The sequence below is a fragment of the Loxodonta africana genome, chromosome 16 (genome assembly GCF_030014295.1).
Source record: "Loxodonta africana isolate mLoxAfr1 chromosome 16, mLoxAfr1.hap2, whole genome shotgun sequence".
NCBI lineage: Eukaryota > Metazoa > Chordata > Mammalia > Proboscidea > Elephantidae > Loxodonta > Loxodonta africana.
In genome coordinates, this window is record NC_087357.1 from 12,548,633 (window position 1) to 12,573,698 (window position 25,066).

The window sequence follows — 25,066 nt, forward strand, 5'->3', positions numbered from 1 at the left end:
CTCCCGCCCCTCCCGCCCCGTGGTAACCCCGCCCCTGCGTGCCTACGGAACCCCAAGAGAGACAGAAGGCCCCTCCTCCGCTTTCGCCCTACGCCCTGTTCACGCGAGACTTGGGAAAGGCAAGGGGCGGGAAGGGAGTCGAGACACAACAAACATGGCGGCGGCTGCGACGGTGACGAAGACGGCGGCGGCGGCGGCTGCAGCGGCGTTGAACAAGGCGGCGGGGGTTACTCGGTGCGGATGTCAGGAGGTAGGTAGCAGGCTGTCGGCTCGGACGACGGCGACGCTAATGCGCAGGGTGGATAAGAAGGAACAGCGGCAGCCAAGAGCCGGTTTCGGTTCGGGGCGGGCCAGCTGCCCCGCCCGGGATTTCAGCCCCAGCGGACGGGCGGGCGTGGTCCGTCGGTCGGCGGGGTCACGACCCGGAACCTTCCTGGACGCAGTGCAGAGGGCTGCGGAGCCTGTGGCCGCGGGAAGCCGGAGGGGAGGGCGCCTGCGGTGCTCCGGGTCGGCGCCGTCGGGCAGGGCCTTGGAGGCGCCGGGGTGGGGACGGCTGCCTCTTGCTCTGACAGGTGGTTATACGCGAGGCGCCCCGAGGTTTGCGTTTTCACGGCGTCCGAGGGGCCGGGGCCAGCCAGGCGCAGTCTCCTAGGTGTTCCGAACCCTGTTGAAGATGCCGCCCCAGCGCGGGTCCCGGGCTGCTCGTTGGGAGAAGTACTTTTAAAACCTCCGTCTCTGACCTGCTGATCCTGCCCCGATTCGTTTCTGCTGCATTTGCGCTCTAATTTGGGGAAGATGTCAGGGGTGGGGAGGACTTTGCAGCAAAGAGCTATTGAGGTTCATACAGGGTTTAAGTGTGCTCGTAAACTGGAGTGCGAGTGGCCAAGCCATGCACCTAGGAAGTGCTCGGTAACTGTGTCTGTCTGAACTGCCGTTAAAGTGGTTCCAGCTGCCACTAAGCACATGGACCATGTAGTGACTCCTAAACGTGCTCCTCAGAACTCAGAACAGGAGTGACAATCACGGGAAGAAGTAAAGGCGCTTTAAATTTTAAGGTCTGAGGAAGCTCTGTTTAGAAGAAACAAAACTTTATTAACGTCCTGCACTACCCAAACGCACCCGGTGCCATAGGACAGCAATGTTTAAATGCTGTTTTATTTTGATTTGTGTCAACACAGCTGCAGGTTAATATATTCTTGGGAGATGGTTACAGCGAATTGAGATGTTTGGTGTGTTTTTTTTTCCCTAGGGATCCAGGGTGTTTCCCAGAAAACCATAAATGTTTTGCATTGTGATAGAGAGGACAATAAAGATGAGAATCAGATGTACCGTTATTGGGTATTTTTTTTTTTTTAACCATATTCCACAGATGTTTCTCTCTGGGTTTAAAACTTACAGGGCTAGTGCATTGTTTTTCTGCGACTATAGCTGTTTAGCAGTACTAAGCCTGACCCTTTGTAAGTGTACTGTGAATAAATGAAATTCATAATTTAAAATTAGAAAGACATTGAAAAATGTGCCAAAACTGAGATCTTTAGAAATCCCTCAGTGGAAGAACGGTAGTCACACTAGTGCGTGTTACTCTTTGGTTTCTCTCCTATGAACCTTTGCTCAGGTGAACCTATTGCTTTGTTCTTTGATTTTCTGTCAGCTTAGTTTTCAGTTAATGGTAATGGTAAGATTTGCACAAGTTATTTTATTAGCTTATTAAGCCTGGAAATGCTAATTAAGATTTTGTTGTAAAGGTGTTGATTTGTGGTGTGTTTTTCTTTGCAGACCTCTGTCTGGTTTTTCAATTTTAGTTGAAATTCCCTCCATGGCCTTTTGGAGTCCCTGGTTGTGTCTCCAGAGCAAATTTCCATTACTCTTCATTTCATCAATGGTGGAGTGGCAAGAAAAAGGAGGAACGGATTTGGGGTGAAAAGGTTAGATTGTGTAACTCCTCTTTTGGATTTCTTCTAGCATGGTTTTGTTTATGTCTTAATTTCCTAGTATGTTTTCTGATTTCTCAAATCTTCGTAATGTCCCTTTTTGTCTTCAAAGAGTTTGACAGCTCTCGAATCAGAGGAATGTGTTCTAATTCCCCTCAGAGGCCCATTTTACTGTATACAGACCAAGCCTCATTTGTCAGCCTTCTCCGTTGATAGGTATTCCATGGCAGAGTGAATCTTCCAGTGACCTTACTTGCTAGCCTGTAGAAGTAAATATACATATTGAACTGCAGTTACCTTATATGTATCCACCACCACGCGTTACTGTCAAGGTGCTCAAACTCATGGCAACCGTACGTGTGTCAGAGTAGAACTGTGCCCCATAGGGTTTTCAATGGCTGACTTTTTGGAAGTAGATTGCCAGGCCTTTCTTCTGAGGTGCCTCTGGGTAGACTTGAACCTAAACCCCAAAATAAATTGTTATGTAAGTTGGCTTCTATTTTTCTTTATGGTTAGTAATGCTTAAATACTTCTCGAAAACTGATAGGTGAATAAAACATATTCTACCATTCCCCAATCATGTTGTTCTCAAAATTCTCTCACAGCTTATAAAAAAGCTAGACTTTGAGAGTAAGATCGATCAGAGAGCTTCTGCTCTAGTAGTTTCTTAACATTATCTCTATTTTAGAGTAGTGGATGTCTTCTAATTGGTATTATATGATGCCACTGTTTTAAATGATTAGCTCCAGGCACAGAGGTTCTGTGTGTGTGTGTGTGATTGAGAGAGGATCAACGACTTCCCGTTTATAATCTGAGACAGGAGAAGAAAGATCAGACAGAGGGCTTCATACAAGTATAAATCCTTTTTCAGAAACCAAGAAAGGGAGGAGAATAGCTCAGGTTCACTGCTTGACAGTAAAGAGGTTTTCGTGTTCTTTGGGGACATCAGACTTACTTTTCAAATACCTCTGTTTCCTCATTGGTGTGGGTAACCTCTGGCTGTTTTTGTAGGAGCATTATATGAATAATTTGGAAGAAGCTATTGGCATAAAAGTAGGTCTGCTGTAGCCAGTGTCTGTGTAGACATGTACCTATACTCCAAGGAATGCCATACTAGATCCAGCCTAACTTTAACAAGAGTAATCACGGAGAGAAACCAGGAATCCTGCTATGTCATCAGGAATGATAATCATAAGGCTGCATTAAGTAATTTTTTGGCTAATAAGCTCCAAGGCATTGAATTCATGGCTAATAGGAAAGATACCATCTGTTGAAAACATCGTAGGTTATTGACTTCCTAACGGAGGTTATTGTATATCGTGTGAAGGTTTGGAATTTATCAGTACCTTTGAGGCATCTGCAGATACCAGTTAATTTGCAGACTTCTTAGGTTAAACTTCTAGTCCTGAGACTGATAACTACTTTATTAAACACCAGAAGGTAGTTTGGATGTAAAACCTTTATTTTCTTTCTATGTCAGGCAGTCTTCGGTAGTTTCAGAATTACTGTTCTTTTCCCAAGTGTTTTGCTTAGAAATACTGGCTTGAGGTAGAGGAAACTCGGTTTTGAACCAAAGACTCTATTTAGACATAGGAAACCTTTCACTCGCACTGACTGAACCTACGTGAGGGCCTGTCTTGTCAGTTGCATGTGAATAGATGTGGTACGTATGTGTCAAATGAGTGGGCACAGATGCTTCGTGATGACATAGGACCTAATTCTTCAATCATTGCCGAATATCCAGGGTTGTAAACGAGATCAATATGGTTAAAATTCTAATCCAAGAATAGTTTTCCTTAATGTTTACAATGTTATCATACATTTTTCATTGGCATGCATTGTTTTTTCAGACCGTCATGCTTTATGAAATGATTGAAAAGCAGCACACAATTTATGGCAGGAAACACGGTGAAATTTATAATGTGACAATGTGATAATAGCCAAGACTGTCAAAATATGCCAGCCATCGTCTGTAATTAGGCTCATTTGTGTGTTCTTAAAACTTGAAATGCATGTGTAAAAATATCATTTTTTCTGCTTCCTTCCTGGCAGTCTGGTGCATTTCTTTCTGCATTGCCACATGTCTGTACCTTAGCAGTGTTTTGCTTTCTAACTAAGAATTGGCATGGTTTATCTTGCTTTGGGGAGACTATCAAGTATATTCACATATTTGCCAGTGAAAATTTAACAGTTTTCCTGTTACCTGATTGATAAGAAGTGACACTATGTTGTGATGTAAAATTTGGGATTACTTTAATAATTATAGCTTTTATAATTAGAACTCAGAAAATCTAGAGGACTTTAGTACACCTTTTATGATTTAAAAAATTATTTCTCAAATCTTATTCTTGATAATCTTTCTCATTGGGACTGACTGGCACAGTTCTTTTTTTCCTAACCAGTGGGCAGATTTGAAAGGACAAATAACCGGAATTAACTGTGAGCATAAAACAAATAGTAATACAGTGCTTAGGAACATTCAGATGGCAAGTATACATGTTAAGATGGGAAAAAAACAACTGAAACAAAGTTGTTCAGAAGCCAGAAATAATCCGTAAGATTGAGAAAGTTGGGCCAGACTAAAGCAAGTGATTTAAAAAGGGCCTAAAAGTAAAAAGAAAGGATGAGTTTAGGAAGTTGCAAATTGGGATATATGAATTAATGAGATTACGGTGTGGGCCTTGTTTGTTTCCTTGTGGCTAAGGAACAGATGTATAAAACAGGGTGACAGAAGATGCTTACTATTCTCCAGCCCAGTTGATGAACTAATAGAAAAAGGGAAAAAACTTTGAATCTGGGAGAATGAGGAATTCCTTAATCCAAAATGTAACTATTTCTTGCTGCAAAAATAATTATTAGAAAAATAACTACTGTTGTCTGAGAGCCTACTGTCTGCTACCCACACGGTTAAGATCCTTTGCCTATGTTTACATATAAAACTTAAAACAGCACTGCAAGTTTGTATCAGCCCATTTTACAAGTAGGAAACTAAGGTTGACAGTAGCCATTCAGAATGAAGAACAGATTAGACGTAAGGAGAGAGGAAGATGAGAAATACAAAAATAGAATATATCAGTTTGGGGCCAGTAAACATAAGAGGAAACAAACAGTCCTGTGTTCTTCGTTAATTCCTGAGGGTATCGTTGCATTGTTGCACAGTACAGTAATTTTTAGTAGTGAATATGTCAAGGGTTAGTCTAGTTCCCATAGATTTCTAGCTAAGTCCATTAAAGCGGTTTAAAAAAAAATTTCTATTTGAAAATTTTTATTGTGGTAAAATATATATAACATAAAATTTTGACATTTTTAAGTGTACAATTCAGTGGCATTTAATTACATTTACAATGTCTTGCAGCCGTCACCATAAACCTATTTCTGAAACTTCTTTATGATTTTAAACAGAAACTCCGTACCAATTAAGCAGTAGCCCCCCTTCTCCTCCTCCCAGCCCCTGGTAACCTCTAATGTACTTTCTGTCTCTAAGAATTTGCAAATTCTAGATAATCTCATGTAAGTAGAATAGTACAGTATTTGTCCTCTGTGTCTGGCTTATTTCACTAAGAATACTGTTTTTCAAGGTTCATGCACATTGTAGTATAAATTAGAATTCCCTTCGTTTCTAAGGCCGAATAATACTCCACTGTATGGACAACATTTTGTTTATCCATTCATTTGTTGATGGACACTTGGGTTGTTTCCACCTTTTTGCTCTCATGAATAATGCTGCTATGAACGTTGGGCTACATCTGTTTGAATCCCTGTTTTCAATTCTTTTGGGTATGTACCCAGGAGAGAGAGTTCTATGTTTAACTTTTTGAGGAACCATCAAACTGTTTTCACAGTGGCTGCACCATTTTACATTCCTGCCAGCAGTGTGGAAACCCTGGTGGCATAGTGGTTAAGAGCTACAGCTGCTAACCAAAAGGTCAGCAGTTCGATTCCACCACGCACTCCTTGGGGCAGTTCTGCTGTCTTTTAGGGTTCCTATAAGTCGGAAGAAAACCCTGATGGTGTAGTGGTTATGTGCTGTGGCTGCTAACCAAAAGGTCAGCAGTTTGAATTCACCAGGTGCTCCTTGGAAACTCTGGGGCAGTTCTTCTCTGTCCTGTAGGGTCACAATGAGTTGGAATCGACTCGACGGTAGTGGTTTGGTTTTTTTGTTTGTTTGTTTTATAAGTTGGGATTGACTCGACGGCATCAGGTCAGAGTTTTACCAGCAATGCACGAGGGTTCTAATTTCTTCACATCTTCTACAGAACTTTTCCATTTTTTGGTAATAGCCGTTCTAATGGGTCCGAAGTGATATCTCATTGTGGTTTTGATTTGCTTTTTCTTAATGACTAATGATGTTGAGCATCTTTTCATGTGCTTACTGGCCAGTTGTATACCTTCTTTGGAGAAGTGTCTGTACAAGTCCTTTGCCCATTTTTTAGTTGGGTTGTTTTTTGTTGTTGAGTTGTAGAATTTATTTATATTTCTGGATATCAAACCCTTATCAGATAAATGATTTCCAAATATTTTCTCCACTCTACAGGTTGTCTTTTTCCCTTTCTTGATAGTATCTTTTGCACAAGAGTTTTTAAATTTGATAAAGTCCAATTTATCTGTTTTCTTTCGTTACTTGTGCTTTTTGTGTCATTAAAAAACAAAAACAAGAACCAAACCCGTTGTCATCGAGTCGATTCCTACTCAGGGCGACCCTATATCCTTATGTGGATATGTATCATATCCATCACAGAATATAAGGTCTTGAAGATTTACGCTTACGTTTTTTTCTAAGAGTTTGGTGGTTTTGGCTCTTATATTTAGATTGTTGACCCATTTTGAGTAAATTTTTTTATATGGTAAGACGTCGAGGTCCAGTTTCATTCTTTTGTGTGTGTAGATCCAGTTGTCCCGGCACCATTTGTTGAAGAAACTGTTCTTTCCCTTTGAATGTACTTGACAAAAGTAGTTTTGATTCCTAAAGAAATGGTTAGCTGGAAATTTGCTTTTGTGGAGCCTCCTCATCGCACAGCCCCACAGTGTTATCTTTTGTAAGCTTTTTTTATTGAAAAGAGCTAAGAATAGCCAAGACAATATTAAGAATGAAACTGGTGGACATAAGTAAGACTGTGTGGTATTGGCGTGAGAATAGACAAACGGTCCAGTGGAGCAGAATAGAGAGCCCAGGAGTAGATCCACATGTATATAGTCACCTGATTTAGGACACAAGTGATGCTGGAGACTACTGGGGAAAGGCTGGTCTATTAAATACATGTTGCTGGAACAACTGGATAGCTCCTTGGGAAAAAGTATATTTTGACTCTTACCTCACACCATACACAAATTCAGCTTCAGATAGATTACAGGTAAAAATATGAAAAGTTAAAAAAAAAAAAGAAAAGAAAAGTTTTAGGAGAATACCCTGAACTAAGAAGTAGGCAAGGTTTCTTATATAGGTATGGGACTAAGAACCAAGTTTGGCCTTTTGTCTCTGGTTTTTGAAAGCAGCCTGAGCAATTAGGTGCTCTTTGTTTTTCTTAAATAGCCAGGCCAAACTTAAAAAACCCAAAACCAAACCCATTGCTTTCAAGTTGATTCCCACGCATAGTGACCCTGTAGGACAGAGTAGAAATGCTCCATAGGGTTTCCAAGGCTGTAATCTCTGTGGAAGCAGATTGCTACATCTTTCTCCCTCCTAGCAGCTGGTGCGTTTGAACCACCAGCCTTTCAGTTACCAGCCGCGTGCTTAACCACTGCACCATCCGGGATCCTCCGGCCAAACTTAAACAAGTGTAAATAAGTAGGGTGCTCCACAGGCCCCAACCTGGCAACAGACCTCAGGAAGGGATGGGGGCATGATGTAATCATGCATATTCGTTGCTTAGATCAATTGTAACTATGCATTAAGGGTCTAGTTATGCATGTTCATTGAAGTCCCAGTGACTAGGGGACTCTGTATCTCTGTCCTCTCTCTTTGGGGCTTCTGGAATTGGTGAGAACATCCATGCAGGGAGAGAGTGCCACATGTCTCTGGGGATGATGGAATCCTAGTGCCAGGACCTCTCCCAGGCCTTGTCTGATGTGTCTCTTTGAGTGTATCCTTTCTGTGATAATAAATGGGTGACTGTAAGTGTAGGTAATAATCTCTGTGAATTTTGGGAGTCATTCTAGTGAAATATCGACTCAGCAGGGGCTGGTAGTACACCTCTGGGTGGCGGGGTGATAGAGAAAGGCTGAAGAAGGGTAGAGTCCTTCTATCTTGTAACCTAGACCCAAGGGATGTGTGTGTGTGAGAGAGAGAGAGAGACTGGGCTGAACTGTAGGGAGTTGTGCAGACTCCTGAGCCTACGGCTGCTCCCGATGACCTGGCCGCAGGTGGCCAGGGATGTTTTGACCCAGCTCAGGATAGCCAGGGATGAGGTCTGATCTAACTGGGTAGTTAGAGTCAAAGCGAAAATGCCAAGTGAGTGGCTGCCATCAGAGATGGGGAAGCAGAAAAGCAAGGATGTGAATTATCTTCACGTTTTGGAAGTTAACCTTATGTTGGCTGTTACTAATGCAATAGGACACAAACAGCCCTAAAGGTAAAGGAGAAAATGGATAAATTGGACTGTATTAAAATTAAGAACTTCTTGTCATCAAAAGTTACCTTTAAGGAAGTGAACAGGCAACCATGAAGTAGGAGAAGATAGTTATTATGCATATATCTAATGAAGGTCTCGTGTCCAGAATATTATAAAGGACTTTTACATATAAATAAGAAAAAGACAACCCAGCAGAAAAATGGGTTGAACGGACACTTCACAAAAGAGGGTATCCAAATTACTATTTAACATATAAAAAGGCACACAACTTCCTTAATCTTTAAGGAGTACGAATTAAAGCCAGTGTGTGGTGGTATTAAAACGGATGAAATGAAAAAGAAAACCAAGTGCTGGCGGGAATGTGGAGCAGTAGCACTCCATTTCAGGGCTGGTAGAAGTGTAAATTGGTATAATCACTTTCATCTGGACTTTTCTGACTTTGTAATTTCTTTCCATCGTCTAGGACTAAGTTTGAATCCCAATTTATTTAATGATTAAATGTATTACTAAATTCTTCACGATTTTGTGTATGTCTTCTTTAGTTCACAGGGAAGATTTTAAGATATTTAAAGGCAGGGATCATGCTCTCTGTTGATTTGTATAGTGCCTTTCATGTCATGGTTTTTGTCACTTTTTTAATACGTGTTGGATCTTCCTAAATACTGTAAAATTATTTCAGGTTTTTTCTAGGTATAACGAACTGTAAACTTCAAAAGGAAGCAAAGATGGGTGAAAAGAAACCAGAGCCTTTGGACTTCGTGAAAGATTTTCAGGAATACCTGACTCAGCAGACCCATCATGTGAACATGATTTCTGGATCAGTTAGTGGGGACAAAGAAGCAGAGGCTCTTCAGGGAGGTAGAATCATCTTAATACTATTAAATCATTCACTTTGTAAAAATATATTAATGTTTGTTATTCATACTCTTAAGACCACTGTTCACTAAAGTAGATCATTCAGTTTTTTCAAGAGAGATTTAGGGTATTTTTCTCCCTTCTCAAAATATGTCAGTTTTTGCTGAGGGAGAGTAAAGGTACCCAAGGGCTTGCCAGGGCCTAGAGATGCATTATGGTCTTGTTGGAAGGTTGTTGTTGTTGTTGTTAGGTCTCGCTGACTCAGTTCTGACTCATAGCGACCCTGTGTACGACAGAACAAAACACTGCCTGGTCCTGCACCATCCTCACAGTCATTGTTATGCTTGAACCCATTGTTGCAGCCACTGTGTCAATCCATCTCCTTGAGGATCTTCCTCTCTTTTGCTGGCCCTCTACCAAGCATATGTCCTTCTCCAGGGGCTGAGCCCCCCTGATAACGTGTCGAAAGTATGTGAGACGTAGTCTCTCAATTCTTGCACCAGAGGACTGCTCTGGTTGTACCTCTTCCAAGATAGATTTGTTCATTCTTTTGGCAGCCCATGGTATATTCAGTGTTCTTCACCAACACCACGATTCAAAGGTGTCAGCTCTTCAGTCTTCCTTATTCATCATCCAGCTTTCACATACATATGAGGCAATTGAGAACACCATGGCTTGGGTTAGGCGCACCTTAGTCTTCAAGGTGACGTCTTTGCTTTTGAACACTCTGTAGAGGAAGGTTGGGGCTCCTAAATACCCTTCCTGCTCCCCAGGTTCTATAGGCTAACAGTAGACACAAGGAATCCAGAGGGGATCAAAACATCAGCTTCATGTCAAAGACTTGGGCCATCCAGGAAACCTGGATTAGACCTGAAACCCAAAAGGGGTTTCTGTGTCTTCCTTCCTACAGTGAAGATAATTGGTCCCCAGGAAGGGCTGAGCCTGTTTACACATCCAGGAGGAGAAACTGGCAGAGAGAAAATGGCAGCCTGTTTGTGTCTGCTAGAGGAAGACTTTGCCTGTCCGTTACCACACACAGACTGGACTGTTCTTGAACTAGGTCAAGAGTCAGCCAACTACAGCTTGTGGGCCACATCTGGGCAGCTGCTTATCTCACCTGCAAGGGAAGAGTGGTTTTTACATTTTAAAATGGAGAAGAATGATACGTTATGGCACGTGAAAATTATATTGAAATCTGAACTTCAGCATTCAGAAATAAAGTTTTATCGGAAAACAGTAACACTCATTTACGTATTTTCAATAGTTGTTTTGTGCTACAAAGGCAGAGTTGACTAGTTGTGATAAAAGATCGTATGGCTGACAAAGCCAAAAAAACCCCCAAACCAAACCTGTTGCGATTGAGTCGATTCTGACTCATAGCGACCCTGTAGGACAGAGTAGAACTGCCCCGCAGGGTCTCCACGGAGCGCCTAGTGGATTCAAACTGCTGACCTTTTGGTTAGCAGATGTGGCTCTTAACGACTATGCCAAAAGCCTAGAGTATTTACTTAAAAACCCAGTGCTGTCGAGAGTATTTACTTATGTGGCCCTTAAAGAAAAAGTTTGCGGAACCTGACCTAGATGGTCCAGGGCCTCGCTACTGTTAAATGTAATCTAGGGAGTAGGTATCACTTGGGAGCTTGTTAAAAATGCAAAATCTCAGGCCCCACCCCAGAGCCACTGAATCAGACTCTACATTTTAACAAGATCCCCCAGTGATTGATGTCGCACATTAAAATTTGAGACTCACTGGCTTGGGAAAGCAAGTGGGAGAGGGAGACACTGAGCCTCCTTGTCTCTATGGTGTAGTGGCCCTGTTGGGTGTCGGACTTGCACCAAGCTCACTCCTCTTCTGGGGAGGAGTGGGGGAGACAGTGGAGCAAGGGGCTTGGATCGTTCATGTCAGCACCGCTTTGTCCCCAGGGTGGAGTGGAAGTCCTTTTCCCTTGAAGCTGTAGGAATAAAATTGTCTCCAACACTCCAGCGTACAGATTCCTGAACTGAGTCAAAAGATGACGGCTGCAGGCCTGTTTACTGGTTTTCCCAATGATAAGTGTCTGCCCCTGTAGTCGCTTCACCTGTACGGAGAGTTGGTCAGATTAGATTTGAAGTAAACACACACATCTTTAGCTCTGAAATTCTCACAGCTCTAACATTTAAAGATAACAAATACAAGATTTTCCTTTATATGTTTAGTAAAAATGTTAAGACCCTCAATGCAACCCAGAAACTTGAGCATATGCATGAACTGAGTGGAACAGTGCAAAACTCAACGTTAATTGCTTTAGACTAAAGCAAATAAAGGTAATTTCTTGGAGATTATTATGACTGGCCATTATAACACCTGTGCGTGACTACGCCATCACTCTTTAAAGTCGATCTCTTTACTCCCCTCCGTCTCCTTACCTGTCAGACAATACCCTGCTCTTTTCTTCAAGAGCATGTTGAGGGCTGATACAATTATATGTAACTTGAGATCCCCCTATTAAAAGGGTCTCAGAAACAATACAGTACTGCTTTTGTATAAAATTGGGGTCATGGTGGCCCAGTGGTTAAGAGCTCAGCTGCTACCCAAAGGTTGGCAGCTTGAATCCACCAGCCACTCCTTGGAAACCCCGTGGGGCAGTTCTACCCTGTCCTGTAGGGTTGCTATGAGTCAGAATTGAGTCGATGGCAATGAGTTTGGTTTGTATAAAATTAGCCCCAGTTCAGAAAGTCTGCATTATATTTTGAAGTTAAATTTTGTGGTAAGTGAATTGTCAATCTCTGAAAAATTTTCTAACACTCAAGACTGAAATGCTAAGTTGAGTTGATTCTGAGATGCATGATTTCTTCCACTGTACTTTGTTTATAGCTGGAACAGATGGTGATCAAAATGGACTGGATCACCCATCTGTTGAAGTTTCCCTGGATGAAAACTCAGGAATGTTAGTAGACGGGTTTGAAAGGACCTTTGATGGGAAGCTCAAGTGTCGGTACTGCAACTATGCCAGCAAAGGGACAGCCCGGCTCATCGAGCATATTAGAATCCACACAGGTAACAAGGAAACAGCTGGGGAAGGCATTGCCTGGGGGCAGGAAAGGGGCCAGCAGGGCAGGTCGATACTTCATGTAAATAGCTCTGGTCTTTGAAAATCGAAGGCTGAGAAAGATTTGACTAAATGGGGAGGTCACTCCATTTTTCTGTAACTATGTAACATAACAACATACACACAGGTAGGAAGTGAGGCCACCTACAGAGCTTCCCGTTTCTCAGCCAGCTTCCTTCTCGAGCTGAATAGTGCCTCAACAGCTGTCTGCCTCTCAGGTGGGGCAGGTCGATGCTGAAAGTAGTGTGCAGCAATCAAATGTTTTTTTAATCCTTACTCAGTGTGTTTCAGTTACAGAAAGGGAGAAAGTTTCTCTGTAGTTACAAACTTCTCTAATCCTGACCTAATCGTCTGTTCTGAGAAACCCTAACTGCACCCAAGACCCAGTCAGGTGTCGCTCCGGTGTCTCCCTGAGCTCACTCATCCCAGCACTCCCAGTGCCGTGATGCGGTTGCCTGAAGGCTTCTTGAGGACAGGGATTGTGTCAGGGTCATCTTCGTACCCAAAGCCTAGCAGAACACTGGCACAGAGTAAAAAAAAAAAAAAAAAACAGGCACAGAGTAGGCATACTAAATGAGCGACACCAAATGCCACCTTCCAAATGTTTCTTTTACGTATTTCGGCAGTCCCCAACTGAAGTCGACTGAACTTGTCTGGTCTGGTGATTGAAGAAAGGAAGGTGGAGGTGAAGCTGGGGCAATTTGGAAAGGATACGTTGTGTATAACTCATACATGGATTAGGAACCCCATTTTGATTTTGAGGTTTCTGTTTCATATTAGGACTTAAAAAGAGAGAGAGAGAGTGTGTGTGTGTTTCCCTGAGGAAAGGGTATGTGTGTTTGTGTATGAATATGTATAAATGAGTATATAACTCTGAGGCATACTTTTGATAAGATCATTATGTAGGGAGTATTATTATTAGAATATTTTTGTCAGTTGTGCTTTTCTTCTTTTTCAAACAGCAGTTGAAGCCAAAATTTTTTACAGTATATCGACTGATAGTATATGTCTGTGAATCTTAAGTGGTTGTTGATGAGGATAAGCTTTAAGGTTGCAGGTTCTTTACAAATTCTGACAGTCTTTTTGTGCAGATGAGAATTTCACATCCTTTTTATAAATACATTTCTTCTGGGATTTTGGAAAAGCTTTTTGATCAATTTGTAAATCCAGTGAATGGACAGACATGAAACTTTCCATAAATGGACTCCTCTTGCAGTCTCTCCCCAACTTTTCTCTTCAAACAGGTGAGAAGCCTCATAGGTGTCACTTATGTCCATTTGCATCTGCTTATGAGCGTCATCTGGAAGCCCATATGCGTTCCCATACTGGAGAAAAACCATACAAATGTGAATTGTGTTCCTTCCGCTGCAGTGACCGGAGTAACCTGTCCCATCATCGAAGGCGCAAGCATAAGATGGTACCAATTAAAGGTACTAGGTCTTCCTTGAGCAGCAAGAAAATGTGGGGGGTTTTACAGAAGAAAACGAGCAACCTGGGGTACAGCAGAAGAGCACTAATCAACTTAAGTCCACCGTCCATGGTGGTTCAGAAACCAGACTACCTTAACGATTTCACCCACGAAATTCCAAATATTCAGACTGACTCCTATGAAAGTCTGGCGAAAACGACGCCCACTGGTGGCCTTCCAAGGGACCCCCAAGAGCTCATGGTTGACAACCCTTTAAATCAGCTCTCTACTCTAGCAGGACAGCTGTCCAGCTTGCCACCTGAAAACCAAAACCCCGCATCCCCTGATGTAGTTCCCTGCCCCGATGAAAAGCCTTTCATGATTCAGCAGCCCTCTGCCCAGGCGGTGGTTTCTGCCGTGTCAGCAAGTATTCCTCAGAGCTCCTCTCCCACAAGCCCTGACCCCCGGCCAGCGCATAGTCAGAGGAACTACAGTCCAGTGGCAGGGCCAAGCAGTGAACCAAGTGCCCACACCAGTACTCCTAGCATAGGAAACAGCCAGCCCAGCACTCCAGTCCCAACCCTGCCGGTCCAGGATCCTCAGCTTCTGCACCACTGCCAGCACTGTGACATGTATTTTGCAGACAATATCCTTTACACTATTCATATGGGATGTCATGGCTATGAAAACCCTTTTCAGTGTAATATATGTGGATGCAAATGTAAAAACAAGTATGATTTTGCCTGTCATTTTGCAAGAGGGCAACATAACCAACACTGATGGAAACAGTCACACCATGCTCTGTTTTTGCCATTTTGTGTTTCGTAAGGTTTTTTTTTGGGGGGGAGGGGGGTCCATCCCTGATAAGATGTCTGCTAATTTAAAGTTTATACATTATATTTATAGAATATAAATTTGACAGTGGAAACAAATCCTCCCCCCCTTTTTTTTTCCTGTCCATGAAAATCTAGTCAGGGTCATTTATGCGTTAGAATAGCTAGAAAGATTGTGTCTGACTTTTTCTTTCATTTAGACGTTTGAAAATTGGAGTCCAGTCATACTCTTCCAGGTGTTCATTTAAATTTCCCACATCTGTGGTCCATAAAAACTTCAAGGCTTATCCGTACTCCTGATATCTGAGTACACACATTGCGGCCAGCCGTGATCCCTGCCCTACGTGACAGCGGTAGGACAGAGAATTTCCTCCTACAGAACCGGCCACACCTCATTGCACTAGGTGGTGGGGGGTTGCCTTGAAATTGGCTCTGAATTGAGTTACGGTTTAATTCACGTAGTTTAGGTTGAAGCGATAGTTTCATTTCAGCTGATAGAGTGAAGCCATTTCAGAGTAGGAAGTCTTTTCTTTTTTCCACAAGGGAAAACTTAAAAGCAATTTGATTTTTTTAAAAACAAAAGTTATAAAAACATGAAATGAAAGTTCTGAAAAGAAATGAAACCCCAGACGTTACATTGGAAATGTATTATCTTTTTCCTCCATAACTGAAGAAATTGGTGTTTAATATTTAAAATATGTTCAATTTCTAGTTTAAACACATGCCAGCTTTCCACTGGGTTTTTTTAATTATGCGTTCAGTTTATTTAAAAGAAACACACAAACGAGAGTACTAGAAAAATGAGAGGATTATCTGTGAAGATGCCTTCTTTTTTTAAATTTGACCCATTTAAATCCTCCATTCTGATGTTATTAGCATCAGGTGAGGTTGTTATGCCTCCCATTCCTTTCATGACCAAAGAGGTACAATGGAATGCCATCCATCTTACCCGCCCCCCCAAAAAAACTACAAGTCCTGGAAAAAGCCAATCCTTCAAAAAAAATCTTTTCTGCTTCCTTTTCTTGCTGTCTGTCCTTTGTCTGTTTTATGGGTACAGGAACACATGAAAAGATACAACGGGAACTAATATTTACAAAAAAGAAGAGCGTTCGTTCAAAGTAGATTCTGGTGTCCTTTTCAGAATTAGCTATTTTAACATAATTTCTGTGAATTCAAACTGTGATGCGTACTTGCAGTTTTACCAGTCTTCATTTCCGGCGAAACAGCTGTGGAAACTCTGCTTGCATCGCGTCGTCACCACGGTAGGAAAGGATTCAGTGGTGTGAAAACAGATGTAAAATGCGTATAAACTTGATGTTTGTTTACAGAAATAAGACTTGTTAAATCTAGAGTCTTTTTGAATAAGGAGGCTATTGTTTTTATATTGTGTAATAACTAGCTTACTCTGAAAAGTAGCTTGGTCAAACAATAAAATATATTGTTACTGTTGGCTTCTGTGTACTTTGCAAATTTTGTTTTTAATGCGATTCAAATCTTGTAAGTGCTACTAATTGGCTTCTCACCTGTCTTAACTATTAAGCATTTATTAACTGGAAAGGACCTCTATCCTTATAATAAATTAAAGGAAGATTAGTGGTTAAGTGCTACGGCTGCTGAACAAAAGGTCAGCAGTTCGAATCCGCCAGGCACTCCTTGGAAACTCTATGGGGCAGTTCTACTCTGTCCTGTAGGGTTGCTATGAGTCGGAATTGACTCGATGGCAGTGGGTTTGGTTTTTTTTTTTTATTGACGGTATATGCCCCCAAAAGCCCCAAGTACCAACTTAATGGATCCTCTGCCCTCCTTTGCAACTGGTAGAAAGCCATTAACAATGAGTTCTTGTGGTTTAACATCCAATCTAAGCTAATCACAACTGCATAGTTCAGAGAACAGCATCATAGACAGTTTTTCCCAACTGTAACTCTCTTCCTTGTCAAATCCTGCAATTTTGTTGCTTAAATCGCTCACTGCCCAGATTGGTTTTAGTGCAGCAATCTCCAAATGTGTAACTTGGCTCTAGTATTTATTTATTGCCAGGAAGAAACAGGTTGCCTTTGAAATAATTTTTCTTCCATTTTGTTCAAGTGAAAGCAATACCCCAAAATAGAAAATTAAAATTTTCATTGAACAGAGGAAAAAGTCTCTTAAAACCAGTTTATTAACTCTGTATTCTGGGTCAAGTATTGACAAGTACATTTTTTTTTTTCTGACAACTAAAGTGAATGTTTCGAAGGTGCATTTTAAACGTGGAAAATATTTTATAATTACAAACTCGAATGTATAATTCTAATTTTCCTCTGACTTAAAAAGCACAATTGGTATTCCAAAGCTGTCAGTGCTTGAAAGCCGCAACCCTAAATGCACTAAAAGGTTCGAAGCAGATCTACCTTAGAAAACTTTTTGGTATTGTATTTTTTAAAAGATTTAGGATTTTATTTAAATGATTGTGAATTGAATTCTGTACTTGGAAAGATGTTAGTATCTTCCCGTAACTATTGAATATGTTTCTCTCATTTTTAATCAGATATTTTATAGGAATGATTTGTGGGGAAAAGTTTAACATGCACTATTTATAGTACTTTGCTGTGAACAGGCAATATTCTGAAACTAAATTTATTTTTGTTCAGTGAACATAAGTTTAGATTTTAAAGTTGGTAGATAATTTATCTCCACTAATATTTTTTTAAGAAACTGTGAAGAGATTAACAGGGAATAATTTTATTTCAGATTTTACTAATGTAGTGTGTAGCTACAACGTCTTGAAATTCAAGTGAAAGCTAGACTTTTACTTTGAAAAAATTACATTGCCTATTTTCCAGTGCTATTTCATTCTAGAAATAAGGGTTTGCCATTCATTTGCAGAACTGTTTGACAAAGGGAATATTACCAAAAAATATTCAGAGATAAACTTCATTTTAAGTTCTATGAAAATATTTATCAAATGGATGTATTATTAAAAATGAAAAATTCCCTGCTAAGGCCTTTTTCATTAGTCTTAGAGGGTGTATGCTTTCCAGAACTTGTTTTTGTTGATACGTACTTTGACGTAAAGAACATATTTTGTATGCAAAACAAAACTTGAGTTTTGGTGACAAAATACATTATATTGTTTAGGGATTCCAGAAGGAGTTTAATGCTGAAATAACTATATCTAGTATGTAGTTCATGTTGTGAAGCTTTGCTTTTGTAATATATGAATAAAAAAATAACACTTTCTAATGACCTCGATTTTTCTTTTTTGAAAACTAGGATCAAATTAGTTTCTTAGTAACTTTCTGGAATGTAAATGTTGAGTTAATAAAATAAGGTTTTATGGCCACACTGGTTTGGATTTCTAGAATGCTTTACCCGTGAGATCTATCCGTGAGTTAAAAACACCTCTATATATACACACATCTGTTCTTTGCTTCCTCTTTTTAGTCAAGATCCATTTAACTCCTTCATTGAGGGTTCTGGCCATAACCAGGAAGGCTGGCTCTGGTGCTTAATTATCCACATCGTAACTGGTAAGTGACTGCCTGAAGTAATTTCTGTAAGGGCAAATGGACCTTTTAGGATGTACTGATTTCTGTTTAGTACTGGTCTCTGGCAGTTTACATTACCGACCTAGAAAACATGTTGTTACGTGCTGTCGAGTCAGTTCCGACTCATAGCAACCCCTGCGTACTACAGGACACTGCCTGGTCCCACCCCACCCTCACAGTCGTTGCTGCGTTTGAGCAACTGTCAGCCCATCTCACTGAGGGTCTTCCTCTTTTTCGCTGACCCTCTACTTCACCAAGCATGATGTCCTTCTCCAGGGACCGGCCCCTCCTTATAACAGGTCCAAAGTACATAAGACGAAGTCTTGCCATCCTCACTTCCAAGGAGCACTCTGGCTGTATTTCTTCTGGCAGTCCGCGGTACCTTCAGTATTCTTTGCTAGCACCATAATTCAAATGCATCAATTCTTGGGTCTTTCTTATTCATTGTCCTGCTTTCACATGCATATGGAGCGATTGAAAATACCATGGCTTGGGCCCGACCTTAGTTCTTAGAAAACAAAGCAATACCAAAGTGTTGTATTAATTTGTTTAATTAATTAGTTTGCAAAATTTTACCAATAGCAGACTCATGTCATGATTGGAAACTCAGAAATTTTAATGCTGCGTTGAAAAATACTTCTGTACAATGTTATCTTTCTCATAATGAAAAAAAGAAATGACATCTGATATGCCAGTGGTTTGCTGAAAGCACAGATACTTTTTATTGCTCCCTTGTCTTAGGTCTTCCAAAAACTCTGCTCTGAGCTTGTTAAGTTCTTCTGCTAGAAGCTTCAAGTTGTAAGGAGGCACTTGTTCACCTAAAATAAAAAGATATTCTCACATTACTTGTGTAAAATCAATCTGGGCTGTCTAACGACACCAGGAAATCTATCGGTTTGCTTACTTCAGACAAACCAGTCGTATTCTATAATTAATCACAACTGAGTTGGTGGTGGTGGTAGTTGCTGTCGAGTCAATTCCAACATATTTAAGATGAAAACATGATTTAAACTTCCTGACAAAGCTAATAAACTGCTTGGTATCAAAGGAACAAGATCAGCAGTAGAGAGTCATAACCAAACAGCACGTACTACCCAACATACCTTTTGCTTCCTTCATTGTCTGAGAGATAATTCTTCGGAGCATCTGATCAGCTTGATGAAGAGTACTAGCTGAACAAATAATTCTGTCTGTTTCCTAGGTAATACAGACATTGTTACTGGGTATCATATAGTTTTGTAAAAGAGAAGGCTAAAGTGTGAAAAAAAAGTGTAGGTGATGCTTAATGGAAGGGACTAAAAGAAAAGTTACAACGGCTTTTCTGTCCCATTTATTCTTTCCTAGGAGAAGGTCCAAATGAAATAAGACCAGTTGTAAGCTGGGTTCCATCTAGGCAGTGGTGTGGTGAGAAATACTTAATAACTGGCTCTGGAGGGAAAAAAACAACAAAAACCCTATTTGTAGTATTTGCTAATTTCTGTAGTGTAAATACTCTCATCCTGGCCCATTTCAAGGTACCAACCTGATGTCAACCAGCTCCAACATTTCTGAAAATTTAACAATCAGCTCTGGCCAGATGGCATGAGCTGCCACCAGGGCACCACTATCCAGGAGTAGAGACCAAATGCTGGTGAGATGCTGTCATGGATTGAATTGTGTCCCCACAAAATGTGTGCCAACTTGGCTAGGCCATGATTCCCAGTATTGTGTGACTGTCCACCATTTTGTCATCTAAGGTGATCTTCCTATGTGTTGTAAATCCTACCTCTATGATGTTAATAAGGCAGGACTCAATCTATAAGGTTGTGTCAAGTCAATCTCTTTGGAGATATAAAAGAGAGAAGTGAGCAGAGAGACAGGGAGACCTCATGCCACCAAGAATGAAGAACCAGGAGGGAAGTGCATCCTTAGGACCTAGGGTCCCTGCACTGAGAAACTCCTAGACCACAGGAAGATTGGTAACAAGGACCTTCCCCCAGAGCCGATAGAGAGAGCCTTCCCTTGGAGCTGGCACCTTGAATTTAGACTTCTAGCCTCCTACACTGTGACAGAATAAATTTCTCTTTGTTAAAGTCATACAAATACACCTGTTACAGTAACACTAGATAACTAAAACAGATGCCAAGCCAGTAACAAAGCAGTGTTCACATTTCACTGATGGTTTAACACCACTCGGCTCAGAAAGATCTTCCTAGGAAAAGTCGTTCCTTCGCATTCATACTAAATCCACTGCAAGACTTACCTTCTGTTCCCAATTGTCCTCGACATTTTTTACTGGATTCTCCAAAGCAGTAAGCAATAAATCAGTCACCTCCAGGCTGTAAGAGAAAGTGGGATAAAATAAAACAAATCCTTAAGTCAAACATCTTGTTTTTAAAGAACTCGTATTTATGAAAATTAAACTGAATTCTAGTGGAATAAACTGCTGTAACCCAAAATCCTAAATGGGGAAAACCCCTTGAAATTCAGTGATTTGTAATTTACCTTCTACTTGCAAAATCTAAATGCAGCTCAGATACAAATTATTACACAGAAAACTCCCTCATGTAAAAAGTGTTAATTTTCCCTGGAGCAATAGAGGAAGGAGGAGAGTCAGGAACAAGAGGAGGATATGGAATGTGAAGCTAACTGCCTCCATGAACAACTGCCTCCTTTGCCATGAGGCCAGAAGAACTGGACGGTGTCTGGCTACCATTACTGAACATTCTGATCAAAGAGTCCATAGAAGAATCCTGATCAAAAGGATGAAAATGCAGAACAGAATTTCAAATTCTCACAGACTCCAGATTTCCTGGAGGGTGGATGAACCCCTGAAACTATTGTCCTAAAATAATCTTTAAACCTTTCAACTAAAAATATCCCCTGAAGTCTCCTTAAAACCAAACAATATAGTTTAATTAGCAAAAAAAGTTCTGCCTTGAGCATTGTAGTCTTTTAAGAACTATACAGAGAATCAAATTGACAGCAATAACTTGAAAGATAAGAATCTTAGGGGGCACAGAGTTTATGTTAATGAGGGAGGAACAACTCAGAAAAGGAGGATGAGAATGGATGCACAACTCAAAGAATGTAACCAATGTCACTGAATTGTACATGTAGAAACAAAGTTGACAGATGGTGATAAATATAACTAATGCCACTGAACAATTTGTGTGCAAACTGTCAAATCGGAACCTAACTTGCTATGTAAACTTGCACCAAAAACTCAGTATCATTAAAAAATATTAATTTCCCTAGACTCATCAATAAGCTTTGAAAAGTCATTCTCTTTCTTCCCCCATTAAGTACTGAACTGTAGGTTAGAAGCACTCCTTTCTCCTAAAGAAAAGATGCTCAGTCTTTACTCTCTGGCCTCTGCTTATTTACAGGGTTTGGATTAGCACTGTTCCTCACTGGGTTGGGGTCCACTGAGGGTTTTGGTGGAATTTATTCATTGATTTAAAAAATACTTATCGAGCATACTGTCGTATACAAAATATCGTGCAACTACTTATGTGAAACGATGCGCCAGTCCGAGAGTGTAGCAAGATTCCTACTCTCCCCAAGCTTGACAATGTAATGGAAACAAATTACTTAAACAGGCAAAAAATAATCATTTCAGCCAGTGACAAGTAAGTGAAGATAATAAAGTGAAAATGATAGAAAGCGACTAGGTAGTTCAACTAATATTCTTCACTTTAGATAGGATGGCCAGGGAGTTGTCCAAGCATAACTATGTAGCCAGAGGGGACAGCAAGTGCCAAGGCCTTGAGGCAAGAACAAGCTTCTGGTGTTCACGGTGAAGGTGTTCTGGTGAAGGCCAGCTGGGCTGAAAAGCAGCAGAGGGAGACTGGCAGGATACAGGGTTGAAGAGTTAATCAGGATTAGGGCACGTAAGCCATAATAAAGAGTGTGGATTTGACTCAGAGTGTAGGAGGTAGCCTTGAAAAATTTTAAGCCAGTGAGCTCAATGAGTTAAATTTCAACCTCAAGATGATCTTCTGATATTGAAAAGAGCCCAGGGTCCTGGAGGGAGACAGCACTGCTCCAGAGCTCTCCAGACATGTATCATGAATGAAAAGCATTAGACACCATGGCCCACCAGCCTCACACTATACACAGAGTAACTGTATTGAGCTTTAAGGCACAATTAGGATTTAGTACCAACTCTGCTCTTTCACAAATCTCTTTCTATGTCAAAACTACTTGGCAACATACTTAGACTAAGATAATTTAGCAAGGGAAGAAAGGCCTGGAGATTTACTGAAAAATCAGCCATTGAAAGACCCTGTGGAGCACAATTCTACTCTGATACACATGCTTTGCAAAGGAATTTGGGTTCCAGTCTCTGCTCCACCACTTGCAAGCTCAGTGACCTAGGCAAACTGAACTTTCGCACTTCAGTTTCCTCTTCTACAAAAATGGGGAAATAGCCTCTCTCCAAGGGCTGCATGAGTATTAACACACAGGTGAAGCATTCGGCACAGTGCCTGGTACAGGAGAGGCAGCCCGTGCATGACCGCTTTGATCTGGATACCTGGCTTCGGAAGAACACGCGGGACTCTGAATTGTGAGGCTGTTGTGTTCCCAAGCATTTTTCTCAGGGTTGGGCTTTTCTATCTTTCTTCTCATCAGATGAATGGTCTCAGCTGGCACTGCCCTTGGCCTCTGGCCATTCCTCTGTAAACAGGTCTCAATAGGACAATCTAAAAAGAGCTGGCAAAAGCCTAATGAATCTGAAAACAGTTTAAAACCACAAAATTACTGGTGCACTCTTTTTCTTAAAATGTGAAATAAATACATACTAGACAAATTATCCCAGCTGAAACAGGAAAAGCCATTTGTAATTCTGAATATCTATCTTTTAAAATTAAGTAAATCTATATAAACCTCCTAATCCAATTGAATCCTCATCCAATTGAATCCTCATTGAAGGCGGTAGTGATTTTGATATACTGAGTGTCTCCACGGGTAAGAATATAATGTTTTAATTACATTTCCGAGCCAACTGGTAGACTTCATATCTCATGCTTTGATAATAAAAGTTGTCATCCAAAACCAAAAACAAAGATCTGGAAACAGCAGTCTTCGTTAAGAGGTAGCAAGACTGGGCCTCAAGCGCTGCAGAAGATACCAGATCTTGATCCTTTAAACAAGTAATAAAATCTTCCCACATGGCTTCAGTTCTGTCGGGTGGGGCAGACATCTGACACTCGTTAACGACAGCCATCAAGAAGCAGTCTAGGTACTTCAACAGTTCCTGTCGAAGCAATTTCCACTGAGAGGGCTACAAAAGACCAAAGAATTGCAATTTATATTATAGGCTTTGGCCAGTAGGGCGGTCATCTGGGCTCCCTGCCACCCTACGTCATATAAAAAACTGTCTCCCAATAAAACTCATTCTCGCGCTAGTTGTGATAAGTGTTAGACCAGCTCCACTTTCCTCGAACTTCTGTCTTTTCTCGTCTGTCAGGGCTGCACTCCCATACCAGGCATTCGTGGGCGCTCAAAAGCACCTGTGTATACGTAACGCTAGGTGGCGCAGCAGTTAACAGCTTGGCCGCTAACCAAAAGGCCGGCAGTTCGCATTCCCCTTGGGAACCATAGGGGGCAGTTCTACCCTGTCCTATAGGGTCTCTGGGGGTCGGAATCTACACTAACCAACAGCTTTCGCGAAGAGCCTAGGCCCCGCCCCCTCCACACCGACCGAAGGCGCTGCGCTCACCTGCTCGAGGAAAGCGTCCGGCATGACGTCATCGTATGCGACGACGCCGACTGCCCAGCCGCGCTGTTGCCGCAGCTGGTGGCCCAGGGCCCGCGCGAAGGTCGATTTTCCTGCAGCAGGCAGGCCGCAGAGGACGCAGAGTCCTAGCTTCCGTGGCCCCTCGCTGTCCGCTCCTCCGGCTTCCTCTCCGGCCTTCATGCTGCCCAGCGAGACAAGGAGGCTGGGAACGTTCTTCCCGGAACACGGTCAGGCGGCCGCGCACGCGCAGTCTCCCGCCGCTGTGCTGCGCTTCCTGGTGTCGGGTGGGAGGATCACGCGGCTGTTCGAACCCAAACAAGCGTGCGTGGTTCCGGCCCGTGCCGAGCCGGTCCACGCCGTCCCCAGAGCCTGCGACGTTATATGTCCTAACTCCTGGGCATCCCCAGAGGGTGGTGGTGGTGGTGGTGGTAGGTGCCGTTGAGTCGGTTCCGACTCATAGCGACCCTATGCGCAACAGAACGAAACACTGCCCGGTCCTATGCCATCCTCAGAATCGTTATGCTTGAGCCCATTGTTGCAGCTACTGTGTCAGTCCGCATCGTTGAGGATCTTTCTCTTTTCCGCTGACCTTGTACTTTGCCAAGCATGATGTCCTTCTCCAGAGACTGAACCCGGAGGATGAGAGAGTTAGAATTGATCTTGAGTTAGAATCATTCTCCCTGCGAGGAACTTAAGCCATTGTCTGGATGTGAGCCTCGGTTTCTCTACGTTGACGTCCCTCTGCCCCCCAAAATTCCCAAAGCCTTTTGGGGGTCATTGAAAGGTTAGTTACTGGAAATCAAACATTACGAGGCGAGGCTGACTCCTTCGCCTGTGACCCACTGTCCCTCGTGGAATTCAAGGGAAAAAAAAATATTGGTTATTGAACCCTAACGCCACGAGTAGGCAATAAGTGTGAGGAAATAACAGGAAAAGAACAGCCTAAGATCTCAGTTCCAGTGCTTGCATGCACAGGATAAGTATTTTAGGGTTAAAAACATAATAGTAAGCTATGAGTCGGTATAAAACAAGACATTCCTTGTAGGAAGTGGGTGGATGGGAATGTGGTGTATTGTCACCGTGGGCCCCTTCCTCCGTTGAACCCAACCAGATTCGTGCTGTCCGATAAGACTAT

At 41.8% G+C, this 25,066-nt stretch overlaps 3 protein-coding genes across 4 annotated transcripts in view; 2 read left to right on the forward strand and 1 right to left on the reverse strand.

The window, feature by feature from the left end:
• The first annotated feature begins 119 nt into the window (after positions 1-119).
• Positions 120-22,828, forward strand: IKZF5 (IKAROS family zinc finger 5). Of its 2 annotated transcripts, XM_064269219.1 has the most exons (5): positions 120-250; positions 1,777-1,925; positions 9,180-9,358; positions 12,210-12,392; positions 13,689-22,828. In XM_064269219.1, exons 3-5 carry the CDS (start codon positions 9,226-9,228, stop codon positions 14,630-14,632), a joined length of 1,260 nt encoding a protein of 419 aa, XP_064125289.1. In that variant the 5' UTR covers positions 120-250; positions 1,777-1,925; positions 9,180-9,225; the 3' UTR covers positions 14,633-22,828. The 2 variants fall into 2 exon arrangements, with proteins under 2 accessions (XP_064125289.1, XP_003419718.1); XM_003419670.4 differs by lacking the exon at positions 1,777-1,925 and having other exon boundaries at positions 133-250.
• Positions 18,825-24,188, reverse strand: PSTK (phosphoseryl-tRNA kinase). The gene is made up of 6 exons (XM_023559798.2): positions 23,914-24,188; positions 23,184-23,475; positions 22,726-22,924; positions 20,452-20,527; positions 19,313-19,406; positions 18,825-19,027 (listed from the first exon to the last, which is right to left on the reverse strand). The coding sequence occupies exons 1-6, from the start codon at positions 24,109-24,111 to the stop codon at positions 18,825-18,827; spliced, it is 1,062 nt and encodes a 353-aa protein (XP_023415566.1). The 5' UTR covers positions 24,112-24,188.
• Positions 24,140-25,066, forward strand: part of LOC100658996 (ATPase PAAT-like) — a 41,430-nt gene continuing 40,503 nt past the window's right edge. Inside the window, exon 1 of the transcript XR_010318047.1 lies at positions 24,140-24,158. The gene's annotated coding sequence lies outside the window, so the exon portion shown is untranslated. The remainder of the gene's footprint in view (positions 24,159-25,066) is intronic.

Excerpts from the sequence above, each read along its gene's own strand:
- IKZF5 (XM_064269219.1), top strand. The coding sequence starts at position 9,226 with ATGGGTGAAAAGAAACCAGAGCCTTTGGACTTCGTGAAAGATTTTCAG. Across the intron at positions 9,359-12,209 it reads AGCAGAGGCTCTTCAGGGAG|CTGGAACAGATGGTGATCAA; the intron begins GTAGAATCATCT and ends CTTTGTTTATAG. Across the intron at positions 12,393-13,688 it reads GCATATTAGAATCCACACAG|GTGAGAAGCCTCATAGGTGT; the intron begins GTAACAAGGAAA and ends CTCTTCAAACAG.
- PSTK (XM_023559798.2), bottom strand. The coding sequence starts at position 24,111 with ATGAAGGCCGGAGAGGAAGCCGGAGGAGCGGACAGCGAGGGGCCACGG. Across the intron at positions 23,476-23,913 it reads CGGACGCTTTCCTCGAGCAG|CCCTCTCAGTGGAAATTGCT; the intron begins GTGAGCGCAGCG and ends GGTCTTTTGTAG. Across the intron at positions 19,028-19,312 it reads GACAATGAAGGAAGCAAAAG|GTGAACAAGTGCCTCCTTAC; the intron begins GTATGTTGGGTA and ends TTTTTATTTTAG.